General features: G+C 49.7%; 2 protein-coding genes across 2 annotated transcripts; one reads left to right on the top strand and one right to left on the bottom strand.

The window, feature by feature from the left end:
* Nucleotides 1-3,805: 3,805 nt before the first annotated feature.
* AIRIM (AFG2 interacting ribosome maturation factor) lies at nucleotides 3,806-5,058 on the bottom strand. The gene is made up of 4 exons (XM_065697832.1): nucleotides 4,798-5,058; nucleotides 4,537-4,716; nucleotides 4,332-4,450; nucleotides 3,806-3,955 (listed from the first exon to the last, which is right to left on the bottom strand). Exons 1-4 carry the CDS (start codon nucleotides 5,040-5,042, stop codon nucleotides 3,888-3,890), a joined length of 612 nt encoding a protein of 203 aa, XP_065553904.1. The 5' UTR covers nucleotides 5,043-5,058; the 3' UTR covers nucleotides 3,806-3,887.
* A 51-nt stretch (nucleotides 5,059-5,109) lies between these two features.
* On the top strand, nucleotides 5,110-10,123 carry CDCA8 (cell division cycle associated 8). The gene is made up of 10 exons (XM_065697831.1): nucleotides 5,110-5,338; nucleotides 5,422-5,550; nucleotides 6,254-6,294; nucleotides 6,811-6,886; nucleotides 7,222-7,361; nucleotides 7,810-7,886; nucleotides 8,187-8,285; nucleotides 8,442-8,568; nucleotides 9,031-9,117; nucleotides 9,484-10,123. The coding sequence occupies exons 1-10, from the start codon at nucleotides 5,257-5,259 to the stop codon at nucleotides 9,526-9,528; spliced, it is 903 nt and encodes a 300-aa protein (XP_065553903.1). The 5' UTR covers nucleotides 5,110-5,256; the 3' UTR covers nucleotides 9,529-10,123.
* Nucleotides 10,124-15,839: the final 5,716 nt, after the last annotated feature.

Below are 15,839 nucleotides of genomic sequence, written 5' to 3' on the forward strand. Positions count from 1 at the left end.
GAGCATGTGGGAAAGCACAACCCTGCTGCTCAGGCAGATGTGCCCCATGCAACACACATCCACAGGGTTAGATTTTGCCCCCCTTGGTGCTCATCAGCAACCCAACAGGGCAAGTGCTGTGATGAAGTCAAGAGCACTGGAGAAACACTGGAGCGTAGGCAGCCGGGTGCTAGAACAGAGCTGCACATCCAGCTACTGGGAACAGAGCTGCACATCCAAGTACTGACCGCTGGGTTTCTCTCGGAGCGGGTAAGTGCTCGTGCAGCCTCTTGGGCCCTGCAAAATCACAAAGGAGTTCTGTTGCAGGCCAAGATGAAGGTCACAAAGAAGAAGGCTGAAAACCACAGGGGCTCGTGAAGCCCTTGCTTGGTTTAGGAAGCGACTGACTCGTGATGCTTTTTATCCCATATTTCTGCCTTTGACTCACTTTACACTTCAATTCAGGTGCCAAATCCTCTGTGTTTTTCCAAACTGTGGACCCTTGTAGTAAATTCAAGTTTGGAATCTGTTTGGGATCCAGGAGCTTGGACTGAAGCAAAGCTTTTGGGTTTCAAAAGTCTGGAGTCCTCATTCCTGAAGCAGAACCGAGCAGACACCACTGCACCAGAAGCTGACTTCCACCCTAGATGAGAAAACAAAGCAGAGAGAAGTCAGATGCTCTCTATAAATGTTTGGGAGTGTTCAAATCCAGGAACCGATTGCAGTTTTTGCTTTCCCTATAAGTGAGGAATAACTATGTTCAAATTAAGTTAGCAGGAGGTAAAGCTGGAAATCAAAGCGTGAGCTTTGTGTTTCCTGACCATTTTACTTGAACAAGGTAGCTCCAGCTGCTCACCCGGGTTTATTGCATTCCTGAAAGTCAGATCTCCGGGCATGAATACTTTAAGAGCCCTGCTCCCCAAAGAAAGGCACTCGGCTTTATCCTTACGGTGCGGTGTATTTTACCAGGGCAGCCCGCTGCCTGCCAGGTGGATGCTGCTGCTTTTTCACTCTCCTCCCTCCACTCCCAGTACTCAGATAGGCGCTGAAACCCTTTGCTGGTGACAGCAGGCATGGCTTGCTAATAGTGAACCATGACACAGCTCAGCCTTGAACTGCAGAAACAGAGAGTGAGCCAGAGACCTTCAGGATGAGGGAGATATGTGAGGAGGAAGAGCAGTGCCCACCGCAGGCAGCCTGCCCTGGCTCCCCAGAATCACAGAATCAATCAGGTTGGAAAAGACCTTTAAGATCATCAAGTCCATCCCTTCCCCAGCACTGCCAAGGCCACCACTGAACCATGGCACTCAGGGCCTCGTCTACGTGGGTTTTGAATGCTTCCAGGGATGGTGACTCCATGACTTGGGGCCGCAGGCTGGGATGGCACCACCCAGGGCTATCCCATGCAGGTACCTAACTCGGTCATGCAGGCTTGCAGGCATCAGAGGAGGGGGAGCAGCCTTCCCACTTGAGTGCTCTCAAGTTAAGTGCTTCAAGACTGAATGCCCACCCTGGCAGCCTTCATGGAGGGAACATTTGACCCCACAGATATTCCCTGGTGAATGCTAGCTGCAGGGAGTCTCACACCCACAAAGAACCTCATTCTTGTTAGCAACTGGGGACCTTGGCAGCTATCCTGAGCTGTAACATCCAGATCTTGAAGTGGAACAAACCCACAGTTGTCTCCAATTAGAGTGCTCTGATGCTGAGGTTCAGTTGTACTCTTCCAGAACACTGCAGACAAATGCAACTGATGACATGGCCCACCAGCCAGAAAGAGTGCAGAGCCATTAATCATAGCAAGACTTCAGTGAGCACATCCTTCAACCCATTTCAGTCACTCAGTCAGGTCATGGCCACTTTTAATTCAGAAACCCTTCTCAGTGCTTTTAGCAGGGCTGTTGTTAGCCCACAGCCAGACATCAGGGGGACAAACATCTGGGAGAAGCAGAAGGGCCACCACTGAACTCCTGTGAAGACCTTCCAAAATTGAAATCCATTTGTTCTTTATGCAGCTGTACTGAAGACTGACTGACAGAAGAGAGGGGTGTTGAAGGGCTGTATAGTGTGTGCACATGTAAACACGACTCTGCATCCTTGAACACCACCATTTATTGCTTTATGATGTTGATTCGGCAAGGCCTGAGCAAGGATGACACTGTAGGGTTCATCCTGGAGAAGGAAAAGGCGCTGGAAAGACCTTAGAGCAGCTCCAGTGCCGAAAGGGGCTACAGGAAACCTGGAAAGGGGCTTTAGGCAAGGGCCTGTAGGGACAGGCCAAGGGGAATGGCTTTAACCTGCCCGAGGGGAGACTGAGCTGAGCTCTTAGGCAGAAGCTCTTCCCTGTGAGGGTGCTGAGGCACTGGCACAGGGTGCCCAGAGAAGCTGTGGCTGCCCCATCCCTGGCAGTGTTCAAGGCCAGGTTGGACACAGGGGCTTGGAGCAAGCTGCTCCAGTGGAAGGGGTCCCTGCCATAGCAGGGGGCTGGGACTGGATGAGCTTTAAGGTCTCTTCCAAGACAAACCAGGCTGGGATTCTGTGCTCTGTCTCTGTGCTCTTCAAGCCACATTTCATGAACACAAAGCCGTACAGGCGCTGTCAGCTGGATTTCAGCCTGGTGGCCTCTGTAGCCATCAGCCCTCAGCTGTCAGAGATAGCCTTGAGGGCACCTACATAAATCTACTGTGACCTGTGTCATCCAAGGCATATATTGACCCCTTCCTTAACATCAAAAGTCAGTGACACCCTTAGGGAAGGGGCAGCGGTTGAACACCAGCAGCAGGCAATGGCTAAGGAAGTTTACCTGTGCTGCTTCATTGACTGGAACTGAAACACAGGATGTGAATCTCTAGAGCTGGGAGGAGTTTATGGCTGGAATCAAAGCCCTGGAAAAGGAAATTAGATGAAACTGCTCACTCTGCTGCAGACAGGAAAATAAATGCCTTACACTGAACTAGTGCTGTGATGCAACCCAGGGCATCAGCAGCGCGCTGACACAATGAGTCAGTGACAGGTCACGGTGAGACAAAGGCACTCAAGAAGGAGGGGAAGTGCTTTGCATGCAGAAGTGTCTGCAGCGAGACTGCTGTACAGCCATTTGCTAAACAAAGCTGCATTCTTGGCCTATCTGCCAAACCAATATCTTGAGTGCATCATCTGCTTCATCTTAAGCTGAAGCAGCAGGAGGGGGACTCCATTTCTCGCTTGCCGGGGAAGGAGATGGCCAAGTGAGCAGCTCAGGACAGTGGTGCATGACTCACGTTATTTTCCTTTGCAATTGGAACTGCGTATAAAGCACCATCCCACAAAGATCTTTTGGCAGGAGGGGGGACACCCAGCCCCAGCCCCGCACAGCCACCAGGGTCCCCAGTGCTGCTCTCTGCAGGTCGAGCAGTGCCCTCAGGTGGTCACATTCCCTGCTCCAAGAGCCACTTCATCGCCAAACCAGGGAGCAGAGCACAGCTCCGTCCTGTCCAAGCACCATTCTTTATTTGGCCTTCTCTGAGAAGAACTCGGGTGTCTGTGCACCTCCAGCATTACAAGCATTCAAACTCCTTCCTTGTCAATCCACGGATGAAAGCAAACACACTGCTGAGAGGCACGAGGTGCAAACAGGGTTTAAGCCCTGATTTGACACCTTATTTATTTGTAAGGGCAGCACATAAACATTTTTCTTACACAGTATCAGGACATTATGTTATGCCCATTTATTGGCAGATATCAAGTCCGTTTCCACTTGAAAACAGAACAGCCCAAGCATCTCCTGCTCAGGCCAAGTCCTCAGCTTATTCAGCCTCCAAAAAGCATCAGTGACACTTCCTCAGCTCATCCTCCTCTCCTTTGGGGTCGTCTTGGAGCACAGCAGACTGTCACAGAAGCTGGTCCACACCAGCCCCTCCTGTTCTCTGTCAGGAGTCTGCTGAGCTGCACAGCTCTCGCTGGTTGTCCACAAACAGAGAGATCTTCAGAAGAGTATCTGAGTTGGAAGGAAGAAGACGACCCCATTAGCTTAATGCACTTCGTATTCTGTACGCACAAAAATCAACCTTGTTTCAAATAGTAATAAAGAGAAGTTTAAGGGCAACTAACTTAGCAGCCCAAGCCCAATGGATCTCCAAACCCCTTGTTTGACTGCAAGGAAGGGCATCACTTCCCGTTGAGCCAGGGTGTGATGGTATTTACAACTGAAGCTGTTCACGCTCGCAAAGCCCAACTGCAAACCAAGCGGGGTCACCCACTGCCACCAAGATCAACACCAACACACAGTGCAAGGCCTGCGTGTGATCCCCAGGGCTGAGACATCACCACTGAGCCCAAGGAAGGGTCCCCTGGGCTGCTGAAAGTGGAACCACCTTGAACAACGTCTCCCTTGGAGCGCTCCAGAATCTTCTCCCAGGACTGCGGGAGGGTCTCCATGTCTGCGAGGCTCTCACAGCTGATGTGGAGGAGGAAAAGCTGGATCTCCAGGTACCTTCATGCCCGGTAAGGACAACAAAGAGGCAGAGGGACCCAACAAGGATGGGAAAGGGACAGAGCCCCCCCCCCGCTGAAGGATACAGGTGCCGGTAGTGGCGCTCCACGTCCTGCAGCCCCTCCAGCGCGTCGGCCAGCGATGGGCAGCGCGGCCCCCGCCGCAGGACCGCCTCCAGGCCCAGCTCCGCCGCCCGCTCCTCGTACAGCCGCAGCACGGCGGCCACGGCGGCCCCCACCGCGTCCCGCACGGCCCGCAGCTCCGCCCTGCGCGGCAAAGCGGGCTGCGCTCAGCCGCGGCCCCGCACTCCCCATCCGGCCCGGCCCGGCCCGGCCCCGCCGCCTCACCGCCGGCTGCCGAGCTGCTCCAGCAAGGCCTCGGCCGCGCCGCGCTGCTTCCGCCACAGCCGCTCCGGCAAGTCCCGGAAGGCACCGAGCGGGGAAGCGCCCCACGGCAGCCGCTTCGCCGCCTGCATCTGCGCCGCCAGCCCGGCCAGCGAGCCCAGCGGCGCCGCGCACCCGGCCAGCGCCGCCCGCCAGCCCGCGTCCTGCCGGGCCACGGCCGCCGCGCAGGCCCCCAGCGCCGCCGCCATTGCGGACAGCGCCGCCGGCGCCATGGCAACGCGCCGGACCGGAAGCACCTTTTCGTCATCGCACCGCGCTGAGCTCTGATTGGGTGTATTTGAACGCGCGGCTGGCGGCAGTCCTCCACGTCCCGGTCCCGGTCCCGATCCCGATCCCGATCCCGATCCCGGTCCCGGTCCCGGTCCCGATCCCGATCCCGGTCCCGGTCCCGGTCCCGCTGCTATGGCCCCCGCGAGGAAGAACCCCGGCGCGGCCGCGCGCCGCAGGAAGCTGGAGGCGTTCCTGAAGGATTTCGACCGCGAGGGTAAGCGGTGGGGGGGGGGAACGGGGGAGCGCGGCCGGGGCAGCGGGCCCCGGGGCTGACGCCGTGTGTGTGCTCCCCCGCAGTGGAGAGCCGGCTGGCGCGGCTGGAGGCGAACGGGGAGCGCCTGGTGAAGGAGGTGGAGGACATGTACGACATGCACATCCTGCGGCTGCCCGTGGCCTTCCGCGAGATGAACTGGCTGGAGTTCTTCGGTACGGGCCGAGGCAGGGGAGCCGGGCTGGCGGGGCGCGGTTTGCCTTTGTTACTAAAGCCAACGGCAGTAACGGAGCCGCCGGGGTCCATTCTGCCCCCTCCTCTCACCCCTCCCCAGCAAGCGACCTGCGGGAGCGCTGCGCTCTTTAAAGTCATGGAGTCAATTGGGTTGGAAAAGAGCTTTGAGCTCATCCAGTCCAACCCTGCCCCAGCACTGCCGAGGCCACCGCTAACCCGTAGCACTGAGGGCCTCGTCTGTAGGATCATACAATAGTCAGGGTTGGAAAGGACCTTAAGTTCATCCAGTTTCAGTCCCCCTGCCATGGGCAGGGACACCCCACATTAAACCATGCCACCCAAGGCTCTGCCCAACCTGGCCTTGAGCACCTCCAGGGATGGAGCATTCGCAACTTCCCTGGGCAACCCATTCCAGTGCCTCACTGCCCTTACAGTAAAGAATTTCTTCCTTATATCCAGTCTAAAAATATATCCATATATATCAATATATCTTCCTTCTATCTGATCTTCCTTCAATTCATGCGCTTTGTGATTCCAGCACTGCCCAGCTCCCTCACTGCCCCCAGACTGGTTTTTGCTGGGTTTCTGCACCCAAGTGGTAATTTACTAAAGTGTATCTGTCTATGTTGTATGGGCCTATGGCTTTTATATGTCTTGGTTTTCTAATAAATCTTTTCTTTTTAGCTAAAGCAGGATGCAAGAAGCTGTTGGAAGAGACAGCAGTGGTAGGTTTCTAGCATAAATCTTTAGCTTTTCTGATATTGTGGCATACCACTGTGGGCAGGGAAGGGTTTCTTGAGTCTCCTGGGGTGTTAAAGTAGCAGAGGTTACACAAATACGTCCATCAGCGTTGCTGTAAAACCTAACAGTCTGCTATATGCAGTATGGGATTTGGACGCTCGTGCTGCTCCATGTGCATCTTCCCTCTACCTGCTTGATTTCACTCCCAGATCCCTGACAGCACACACACTTTTCAATCAATGAAAGCATTCCTAAGCTGGCTGGGCAGCAGGGTGCACACTTGTAGCACACTTGTGTTCACACCTTCACACAAGTGAAGCACACCTGTAGCATAAGTGTAGTAGTCCTGCATGGCATGCAGATGTGTGTCACTATCGCCTCCAGAATAACTGGGGAAAATCCCAGTTTAAAGCACAACAGAAAACACAAAGGTATTCTTGCTGCCTATCAGAACTGTATCCTGAGAGCCCTAATGGTGTTGTGACTGGTTTTAATTGTAGGCAGACTTGGAAATACCAGAAATAAACAAATTGGCAGCAGAAGTTCGCCGTACTCCTTTCAAGATCACCAAACAAGGTGGGTTTGTTCAAAACATTGTGAGTGCAGTGAGATGGAGGCATGTCAAGGTTTACAGCCTGTGAGTAACAGCCCTGTTCTTACTTATGTTCTTCAATATATTTAAAACCATGCAAACAATCTTAGTTTTCTCCCTACTGTCTGCAGGACCTCTGCTTAATTCTATTAAAACATTCAAAATAGTGCTCTGTCAACCATCTGGATGACACCGGAATTTGGATTTTGCAAGCAAATTGTTGCTTAAAAAGCTGCTTGTTTGCTATTTACCTCCTCTGCTAACTAATAATTTCAAGTTACTATTTATTTTCAACTTGGGCAACACTTTCTCTTTCTAGGGGGAAAATTGCCACAGCATATTGAAGCTATTCAAGAAGAAGCTGAGTCTTCTTTGCTTCCTCCAGCAAAGAAAGTAAAACATGAGAGCCAATGTCTTCCAGAGCCAGAAGCTAAAAGCGTTAATCCAACAACTGGAAAGGTAAATAGCCAGTCTTTGTGATGCCTTAATTCCCAAAGTGTGAATTACTTACTGAGACAATGCCTTTGATACTAGAGCTGGCTGGGATATTTGAACTGTAGAATCCTAGAATCCCAGGTTGGAAGGGACCTCAAGGATAATGTGGTCCAACCTTTCTAGGCAAAGCATGGCTTAGGCTTAGATGTCCCAGCACCCTGTCCAGCCAAAACTTAACAGTGTCCAGTGTTGGTGAATTCCCACTTCTGGGGGACTTCAAAGCATCTATCACTTCCTTGAAAGTTGTAGCAATAGGGGAAGGTTACGGAAGCTTCTTTGGTGTTTGTTTGTGGACTCTTGTGCCATGAAAAGGATCCTATGGAGCCAAACAGTTTGTATGGAAGCCTCTGCTGATGTGGACACTGTCACACGAGAGTGAAGTGACTGATTTGCTGTGTAATGTGTGTTTCAGACGAAGGCATCCACTAAAAAAGTGCCAGCATCCAGGAGCAGAAGAGCTCCTCCAAGAGAGGAGCGCACAAACAAAAGGTAATAGGGGATATCTTTTGTGCTGGGTTTCAGATATGGAGAGTAAGTATATAGAGCTAACATAACTCTGAAAAGGACTGGAGTATGGTTTAGTAGGCTGGTGGGTGTAGTTGTGCCATGCTATAGGAAAAAATGGGATTTCACAGTGAATGAAAGATGGACAACTTTCCGTTCTGTGGTGAGCAGCTACTGCTAGCTTTGGGGTTTAACTCTGATTAGCAAGAGCCTCTGGTATAACACTTGCACAGTTGTTAAAAGGATTCTTACAAGCAAATGTTTGGGCTTTTTCCCCTTTAACAGATCAAGCAAAAACAATTTTATCACTCCGGCTACTGGCAGAATTGTTGATCTCTGTGCTCCGGGAGGTTCCTCCATGATCACACCCAGATTTGATCCCAGGTTTGCCTTCTGATGAATTTCTCTGTTAATCTCTTATGCTGTTATCTCCTGGCAATGTAATTCTTAGTGGCTCTTTGAACCTGAAATGAAAGACTTTGACTCAAAGTGCTTTGAGCAACTGCAGTGCCCTTTCTTACCTCTAACTCTTTGTTTCAGCATCTTCAAGACACCGGGGTTGCGCGCACCCGCAGCACACGAACGTGTTTACACCGTCTCTGCCAATGGCAGCCCCCTTGCTGACATGAATGATATCTTCATCACAGTCCCTGTGGGAGGAGGGGAGGTAAATCACAAACTTGAATCTGCACTTGAATCAATGCTGAAGAGATAGCTTGTGACTTCCTTTTGCGGGGGTGGGAAGGGGCCTTACCAGTTTCAGTTCATCCACTCTGTTTAGTTGTGCCACTGCAGTTTATCAAGGGATGGATGTAATATAAAAAGAACCTTCAAAGACTTTTAAGAAGTGGGAGCTGTTCAAGCTTGTCAAAACAAAATGTAGAATGATGGTTGCTCTGTGTTTAAGTTGCATTTAAAGTAGCTTCTGACAGCAGTCGTGTTAATGCACTGCAAGGAAGGTATGAGATGAGCTTCTGGTCAAGCTTAACGTAGTCTCTGCCTGTACACGGTCTCCTGGTATGCTTGGGTTTTATTTGCTTTTATTTTCTAATTGAATTTATTTGCTGCTTCTGACGACTGCAGCTTTCTACAGACAGAAAACCTAAGATTTGGCTGTTGTTTTCCACAGAGCATTCGTTTAGCAGCAAGCGATGTGACCAAGAATAATCTTCTTCATCTGAATGCCGAGGCCCAAGGATTTATGCAGAAGCTATCAGTAAGTCTATGTATTTTTGTCAGTCGTAGCCCGAAGTCACAACACAGTGTTGCCATTCTGGTATTAGTAACTGAACTCCTGACCTATAATAGGTAATCCTTATTTTCCCCTTCCCTGCCTTGTATTTTGGCTCATATCAGTGGTCAAGAAGCATGAACTGAGAAGGGGAGGAGATAGAGTACCTTTACATTACACCTAGCTTAATACAAACTGTGAATAAACCATGTGCTTCTTGAAAAAGAACTATTGTCAATGCTCCGGGAAAGCTGAATCGAACTGAAGGTATCTTCTCCTTCAAGCAGAAGTCGTACATGGTTGTGGGATATTGGTTTCTTAGAGCACTGATTCATTTCCATTTCTTTCTAGGGTCGTCTCGCGCAAGCCTGCAGTGCTGCAAAAACCCACAGATGAAACTTGGTGGATATTGACATCCCTCTGTAAATACAGAATGTAACCTTTAGGACTGCTATCTTTAGTTCTTGCCCTAATTGTATCTTCCATTATTTAGAGAAGGGAAGTTAACTAATTTTTCTACTTCTAATATGTAATGGGATTAGAATAGATTTCATTCTTGTTTTTCAGGGCCAGGGGGGGCAGATATTCTATTTCCTATTTCCTTTAAGGTTTGAGACCAAGATGCAGTTATCATGGGTTTGCAGACCAACAGCTTGGGCAGAAAAGCTATTCTGGTATTTCACAGAAGACTTAAGCAGTGGACACAAGTGACTGGGGAAAGAAAGCAATGGTTCAGATTTGTAGCACTTCCTTCCAGGCATGTCCTTTCTCGGCAGATGTGCTTACAAGCTGAGGCAAAAGGCAAATTAATGCTGCCTGGGGCTAGATGGCAGGATTCTTGTAGTTCATGATGCTGCCATGAATCTCAATGCTTTTATTCTTATAGTAGCCATTGCATTTTAACTGGCTTTGAGGTTTGTATAAAGACCTTGTGCGTTTTATTGTTTTAAAAGAAATAAAGGATTGGAGTTACTGAAACTCAATAGAATCAGCTGGGCTGTGGTTTATCCAGATTACTGAGAGTAACCTTCGAGCTACTGGAGTATCTGTAATGTGAGAGAACTTTGCTTTTCCTACACCCCCTTTGAAACCTTTAGGAGAAGCAATGCTCCTGGAACAGAGTATAGACAGGAAAGAGGAAAGCTTGACGTAGGCAAAACATTGTTTCGCCCTTTCTTCTCATCTAAATTGAGTTCATTCAATGCATCTCTTTGACAAAGAGCCATATCCAGTAAATGCTGTTTTAACTTCCTCACTCATTAATATGGGGGTTTTTCCCATTGCTTACAGGAAATAGAAATCGTGCTCTGCTTCAGATTCATGAAAAATGACCTTTAAATGTAGCCCCTTGAGAACTTGCTGTTGGAATTGGATGGATCAATTCTAAGTCCTAACTGCAGGTGGCAATATTGTAAACTACTAAGCTACGAGCACTGTTGTCTTGCTGTTGAATTCTGTTAACTAATGTTCATATTGGAATTAAGACATTGCTTATACATACAGCAAAAAAAAAAAAATCCTTGAAAAATAAGTGTTTAGCACCTGGAAGTTTGGGAGAAGCAGAATTATGGAACTTGGAGGGTTATGGCTGCATCTTAGCTGGTACTTGTTGGGGTTGTTGGCATGCTGACCTTGCTCTGTAGAGCGTGGAGGTGGCACAGGTCAATGTTCCATTTTGCCTCATCCCTGGCAGTGTTCAAGGCCAGGTTGGATGGGGCTTGGAGAAACCTGCTCTAGTGGAAGGTGTCCCTGCCTGTGGCAGGGGGTTGGAACTGGATGAGCTTTAAGGTCCCTTCCAAACCATTCTATAATGATTCTATAATTCCCAGAGGCAGTACTGCCAACACATGGCATTCCCAGCACAATGCAACCAACAGTGCTGTTAATATTTAAGCTTCCTTTTCCCATTGTCAGACTGAGTTAATTGTATCTGACATGAATTAAAGCTGTCTGGCAGCTAATAGCTGAACAGATTCATCACCTAAATCCATTTTGCATGCTGCCTGCAGCACGTGCTCCTCTGCAACAGGGGTAAGCAGTATTTTAGGTTTGTGCAGTTTTATTGCTCGTGTAAATTGTTGCCATCACTTCTGGCCCTTGGCAATTGCATTTTGTTTAAGATGGAACCTGCTTCTCCAGTTCAAGGATTATGGTGGCAATGCAGGGAAGCTGTCTGGTTTTGTGGATTTGGGGGAAGTTTTGTGTTACCTGTATGCTAGCCTGGCTGTAGTCTGAACTGCTCTTTAAACTGAGTGATAGGAAATAAAGAGCAAGGCAGGGAAATAACTGATCTGCCAGGTTAGAAAAGGCTGTGTCCATTGCTGGCCAGAGCAGTTCTGCCTACAGAAAGAGACTGACGTTGGCTTGTGCTGCCTGTGGGTATGGGTTTGGGGACTGTCCTCAGCAGAGCCAGTCTTGGGAAGGGCTAGAGGGCACCAAGGTGCCTTCTTGGAATATCATTTCTGCCTATGTTCTTCCCAAGAATTGAACTACCTGACCTCCAAGAGTCTGTGTTCTGTGTTCGTAGATTGAGGCTTTGCAGCAGGAATTAAGGCCCTTGTGTTTTGTGGCTGATTCCATGAGAAACAGTGGTTTTCCTGGCTGCCATTTCACCCACGATGCGTTCTGCTCAGGGCTGACAACTCCGTCCTTCTTGTAGGAAGGGTGGTTTGGGGAGTAATGGCCATCGTTTGTTAAAAGATTGCTGAGCACTGACTTCAGATCAGAACTCCTGATCGGAACCAGAGCTCTTCCAATATAAGTTTCCCTTGGGAAAGAGCAAACTGCAGAAGGAAGAGCTGGTGGTACTTCCAGCAACATAAGACCCAGCAGGGAGTAGGTCGTAGTAGCAGGACAAGTCTTTTACTGTGCTGGATAACTACAGTCTTGCATGGAAAAATGCATTCCTGCATAGAGCCATCCCTCCAGACAGGAGTTTCCACTCCTATTACAAGCGGGTAGAGCCATACATTGTGCACTGGGATATGCTCAGGGGTGTCTGTGCTACAGGTTTGCTCTGGGGTGAGAGAAGCCCCCAAAGTTCAGCCCAGATTCAGAATGGGAATGTACAACTCTTGATCGAGAGAAATAATGAGCAGAAAAGGTACCCAGCGAGGTACCTTCCCCAGGATGTGCTGACATTGAACTCCCACAAAGGGACTGTGTTAGATAATGATCCTAATAGGTGGCTCTTGCAGGCAATTTGATAGATGTGCACTATCAAGCATTGTCAGAAATAGCTCCGTATACAAAGCAAGCGTTTATCATCATGGACACCTTGCAGGTGGTCACTGATACGGTGACATTGGAAGAAAGGAACAGATACCAATTCGCTGCTTGCCGATAGAAGGGATGATAGTTTAGAACAAATTACAACTGTCTCTAGGCAATTCTTTCACGCAGGAGTTTTGGATTTGAAGGCGCAGGACAGCACATGCAACTCCTCCAGCGGACCTGTAGAATTCCACTGGAAATCCATGTCTCCTGGGTCAGCTGAAGGCATAAGAAGGGGAAATATTCCTTAGCATCGCTTGAAGAGGCATCAAGCGGATCAGAAGTTCTCACTTCTCCAAGTTAAGTGAGTGGGAGAACTGCAAATTCAAAGGTGAAATGTGTATCTGGTGTTTGGGTGAGTTTAGTTGAACAGGCTGCATCTCCAAATGTTCCATTGCAGTGACTGCAGCGAGCAGTAAAAGTACTCTGCACACCCAGAGCTCATCTATGGGGAATTGTGAGTCCATTTGAAAACAAAGATAACCCTCAGGGGTGAGGGAAATGACAAGAAAAAGGTATTTTCAAAACCAGACATTATTGGCTTAATCAATAGGATGGATTGTCCTGAAAAACTGACTTTTCTACATGAGTGTCCACTCTAAGTGAGTCAGTGAGGGCTGTCTGGGGACCAGTGAGAGCATCAAGCTCCTAGTGTCAGGTCTGTGATGCATGGTGCTATTCCCTTTGGTAAGGACTCGGCTTTGGGGGGCCTTTCTCAGTGGGGACAGGATGCTCTCTCCACTGCTATCCCAGTCTGTGTTTCCATACCACCTGATGGCATCTGGGGCATCACAGTGACTCTGCTCTAACTTCCATCTTCCTTCCAGCAGCTCTCAGCTGAGCAATGTGCAGTTTTTGATGAGGCAAAAAGATAACTTTCATCAGGGAGATGAGTCCATTGGAGCCACATGGTGTTGTACACAGGTAAGTTGTCTCTGCACTGAAGGACTGCAGGTCATAGAATCATAGAATAAACCAGGCTGGAAAAGATCTTTAAGATCATCAAGTCTGACCATTACCCCAGGACTGCCAAGGCCACCACTAAACCTTATCACTGAGGGCCTGCTGTAGTGGAAGGTGTCCCTGCCCATGGCAGAGGGCTGGGACTGGATGAGCTTTAAGGTCCCTTCAACCCAAACCAGCCTTGGCTTCTGTTACCTTCCATAAGAGGTGCCCATGAGGCAGGCTGGGTCTTGTGAGGTTTTCACAGCCTCACACCCGAAACTTTAAGCCTTTCAGGAGGCCAAATAAGTATATCCAATTTATTCATAGATGGTAGCAGGCTTTCTTTCAGAGCTGTGCTGCAAATCAGACAGATGTTGTCCAGTGAATGTCATTTACAGCATGGTAATATGAAAAGTGATGTGGCTGGACCTCGCTGTGGAATTGCAGGCGCCGCTGCTCCGCTGTCACATCAGAGCTGGGGAAAGCATAAATGTCCTCTTAAAATACAGCAGTGGGAAGCAGAGCTTACAGGGTGCAGGCTTCAGAGCAATTTCATCCTTGGCTCTGATGAGAGCGGGGAAGAAATCCTCTATTTCTCTCAGAAATTAGTGCCCATAAACCACAGAGCTTTACCCTGCTCCTGCCCAAAGCCTTTGTACACTGAGAAATGGGATTAGACAGAGCCGCTCATTCTAACATTGCACACCAGGACCAGAATCCCAGGCCCCCTCCCTGTCTCTCCAGGGAAAGATTTATTGCCTGCTACAGTGTAATTGATCTAATTTCCCTTAATAAGGGTGAGACACTTAGTAGGAAAGTCATGGCTTCAGCTCCAGTTGCTGTCCCTAAGCCCGGCTGTGCTGCAGAGCATGGAAAGGACCATGCCCATGTGCCTAGCACAGCCCCTTGCACCAGAGCCAGGCACTGTCTGTGCCTCCGAAGGAACCAGGAAATATCCCCCTGGAACCAGAAATCACATTGGAGAGGGAGAAGGGAAAGGAGTGATTCCTCCTTCCCTCCTGTTGATGGATGCCCTTAGGCTCAGGCTTCTGGCCGGGAGTGCCAGTGAAGGGCATAGCCCTGGATGCTCACTGCGATGCTGCAGAAGAGTGTGCAACAGGAGGCATGAGAGGATGCAGGCTCTGCTCCTAGCACCTCTGGAGCAGCAGCTTATGGTGCTGGAGTGCAATCCCATGCCCTGCCAGGGTCTGTCTGCTCTGCTGGTGCTGTGCAGCCCTGCAGCAACTGCCTGAGAGCAGCTTTCAAGGGAAAAAAATCAATAGTTACTGGTTATGGGTCAATCTTCCTCATAAAGTACAAACCCTGCTGAGCTTGCACAGTTCAGGGCTACACACAGCAGGGAAGCCATCGTGTTTCCATACAGCAGTTTAAATGAATCCATTTGCAACCAGACATTTAATAAGATCTTGTCCATCGCCCTCCCTGAGAGATGCTGGGACCTGGCTCCAGCATCCAGATCAAGGGGCTTGGGGAAGTGACTTGATCCTTCGTGCCGAAGCACAAAGCCAGTGGGAAAGGACAATTTATCCTTGTCATGCATCAAACACAAAACTAGCACTGGGGGGTTGAGCATTAATTGCAGCCTCTCCTGGCCAGCTTTGAGCTTGCAGAACCTGGCACTAAGGGACCCTTCTCACTGGGAAGAGGCGCTGGGTCTAAGGGCCAGCCCATCCCTCACTGCTCATCCAGGGATCAGGACCACGCTGGTGGAAGGGCAGGAGCATGTTGCAGAGCAGAGACATGCAGGTCCTGCAAGTGAACAGGCACCATGAGCTGGGTTCTGTCCTGCTTGTCCCTGCTTGCACCACCAGCGCCCAGCACATCGCTTGCACCCCCCCCAATCCTGCTGATACCCTGATACCCAGGGCTGGCTCCCAGCAGGCAGTGACAGCAGAGCCTGCCTGCTCCTCTGTGCATTCACTGTTACAGCAATAAAATCCAACCCGAGATGGTTTCTTTGGTCTCCTTTAAGAAGCACATCTGCTCTTCTCTTTTCCCAAACCTTCCCTTCTGCAAAGGGCCTCAGTTCACCTTCATGAAGAGCACTAATTACAGAGTAATTTGGAGTGATGAGCATCTGCAAATGATACCTTCTGTGAGCAGCAAGTGGATTTTCCCCTGTTGCTGCAGCATGCATTAGTGATGGAGGTGAATCTCGCTCAGCTCAGGCGGTGCAAGTGAGGAGGAAAGAGCTGCCTTGGGCCACCCTGTTTGTGCTTCTCCCCACTTGGGCTTATCCACACAAACAGCAAAGGCTGGATCCAGATCAATCTGGGTTCCTCACTTGGTGCCAGGATGGAGGGGACAGCGAGTAATGGCAGCTTGAGGATCTGTCTCCCTGCCTGCTGTATGCTGCAGTGGGAGAGGAGTATGAGGAGGGCTCTGATCTACCACCGAGGGTGACCCAGGAGCCTGGGAAGCTGCATCCTGATGGCATTTGATTGATGGGATGTGAGGAGTTGTTGTTC

The sequence above is a fragment of the Lathamus discolor genome, chromosome 18 (assembly GCF_037157495.1).
Source record: "Lathamus discolor isolate bLatDis1 chromosome 18, bLatDis1.hap1, whole genome shotgun sequence".
NCBI classification, from domain to species: domain Eukaryota; kingdom Metazoa; phylum Chordata; class Aves; order Psittaciformes; family Psittacidae; genus Lathamus; species Lathamus discolor.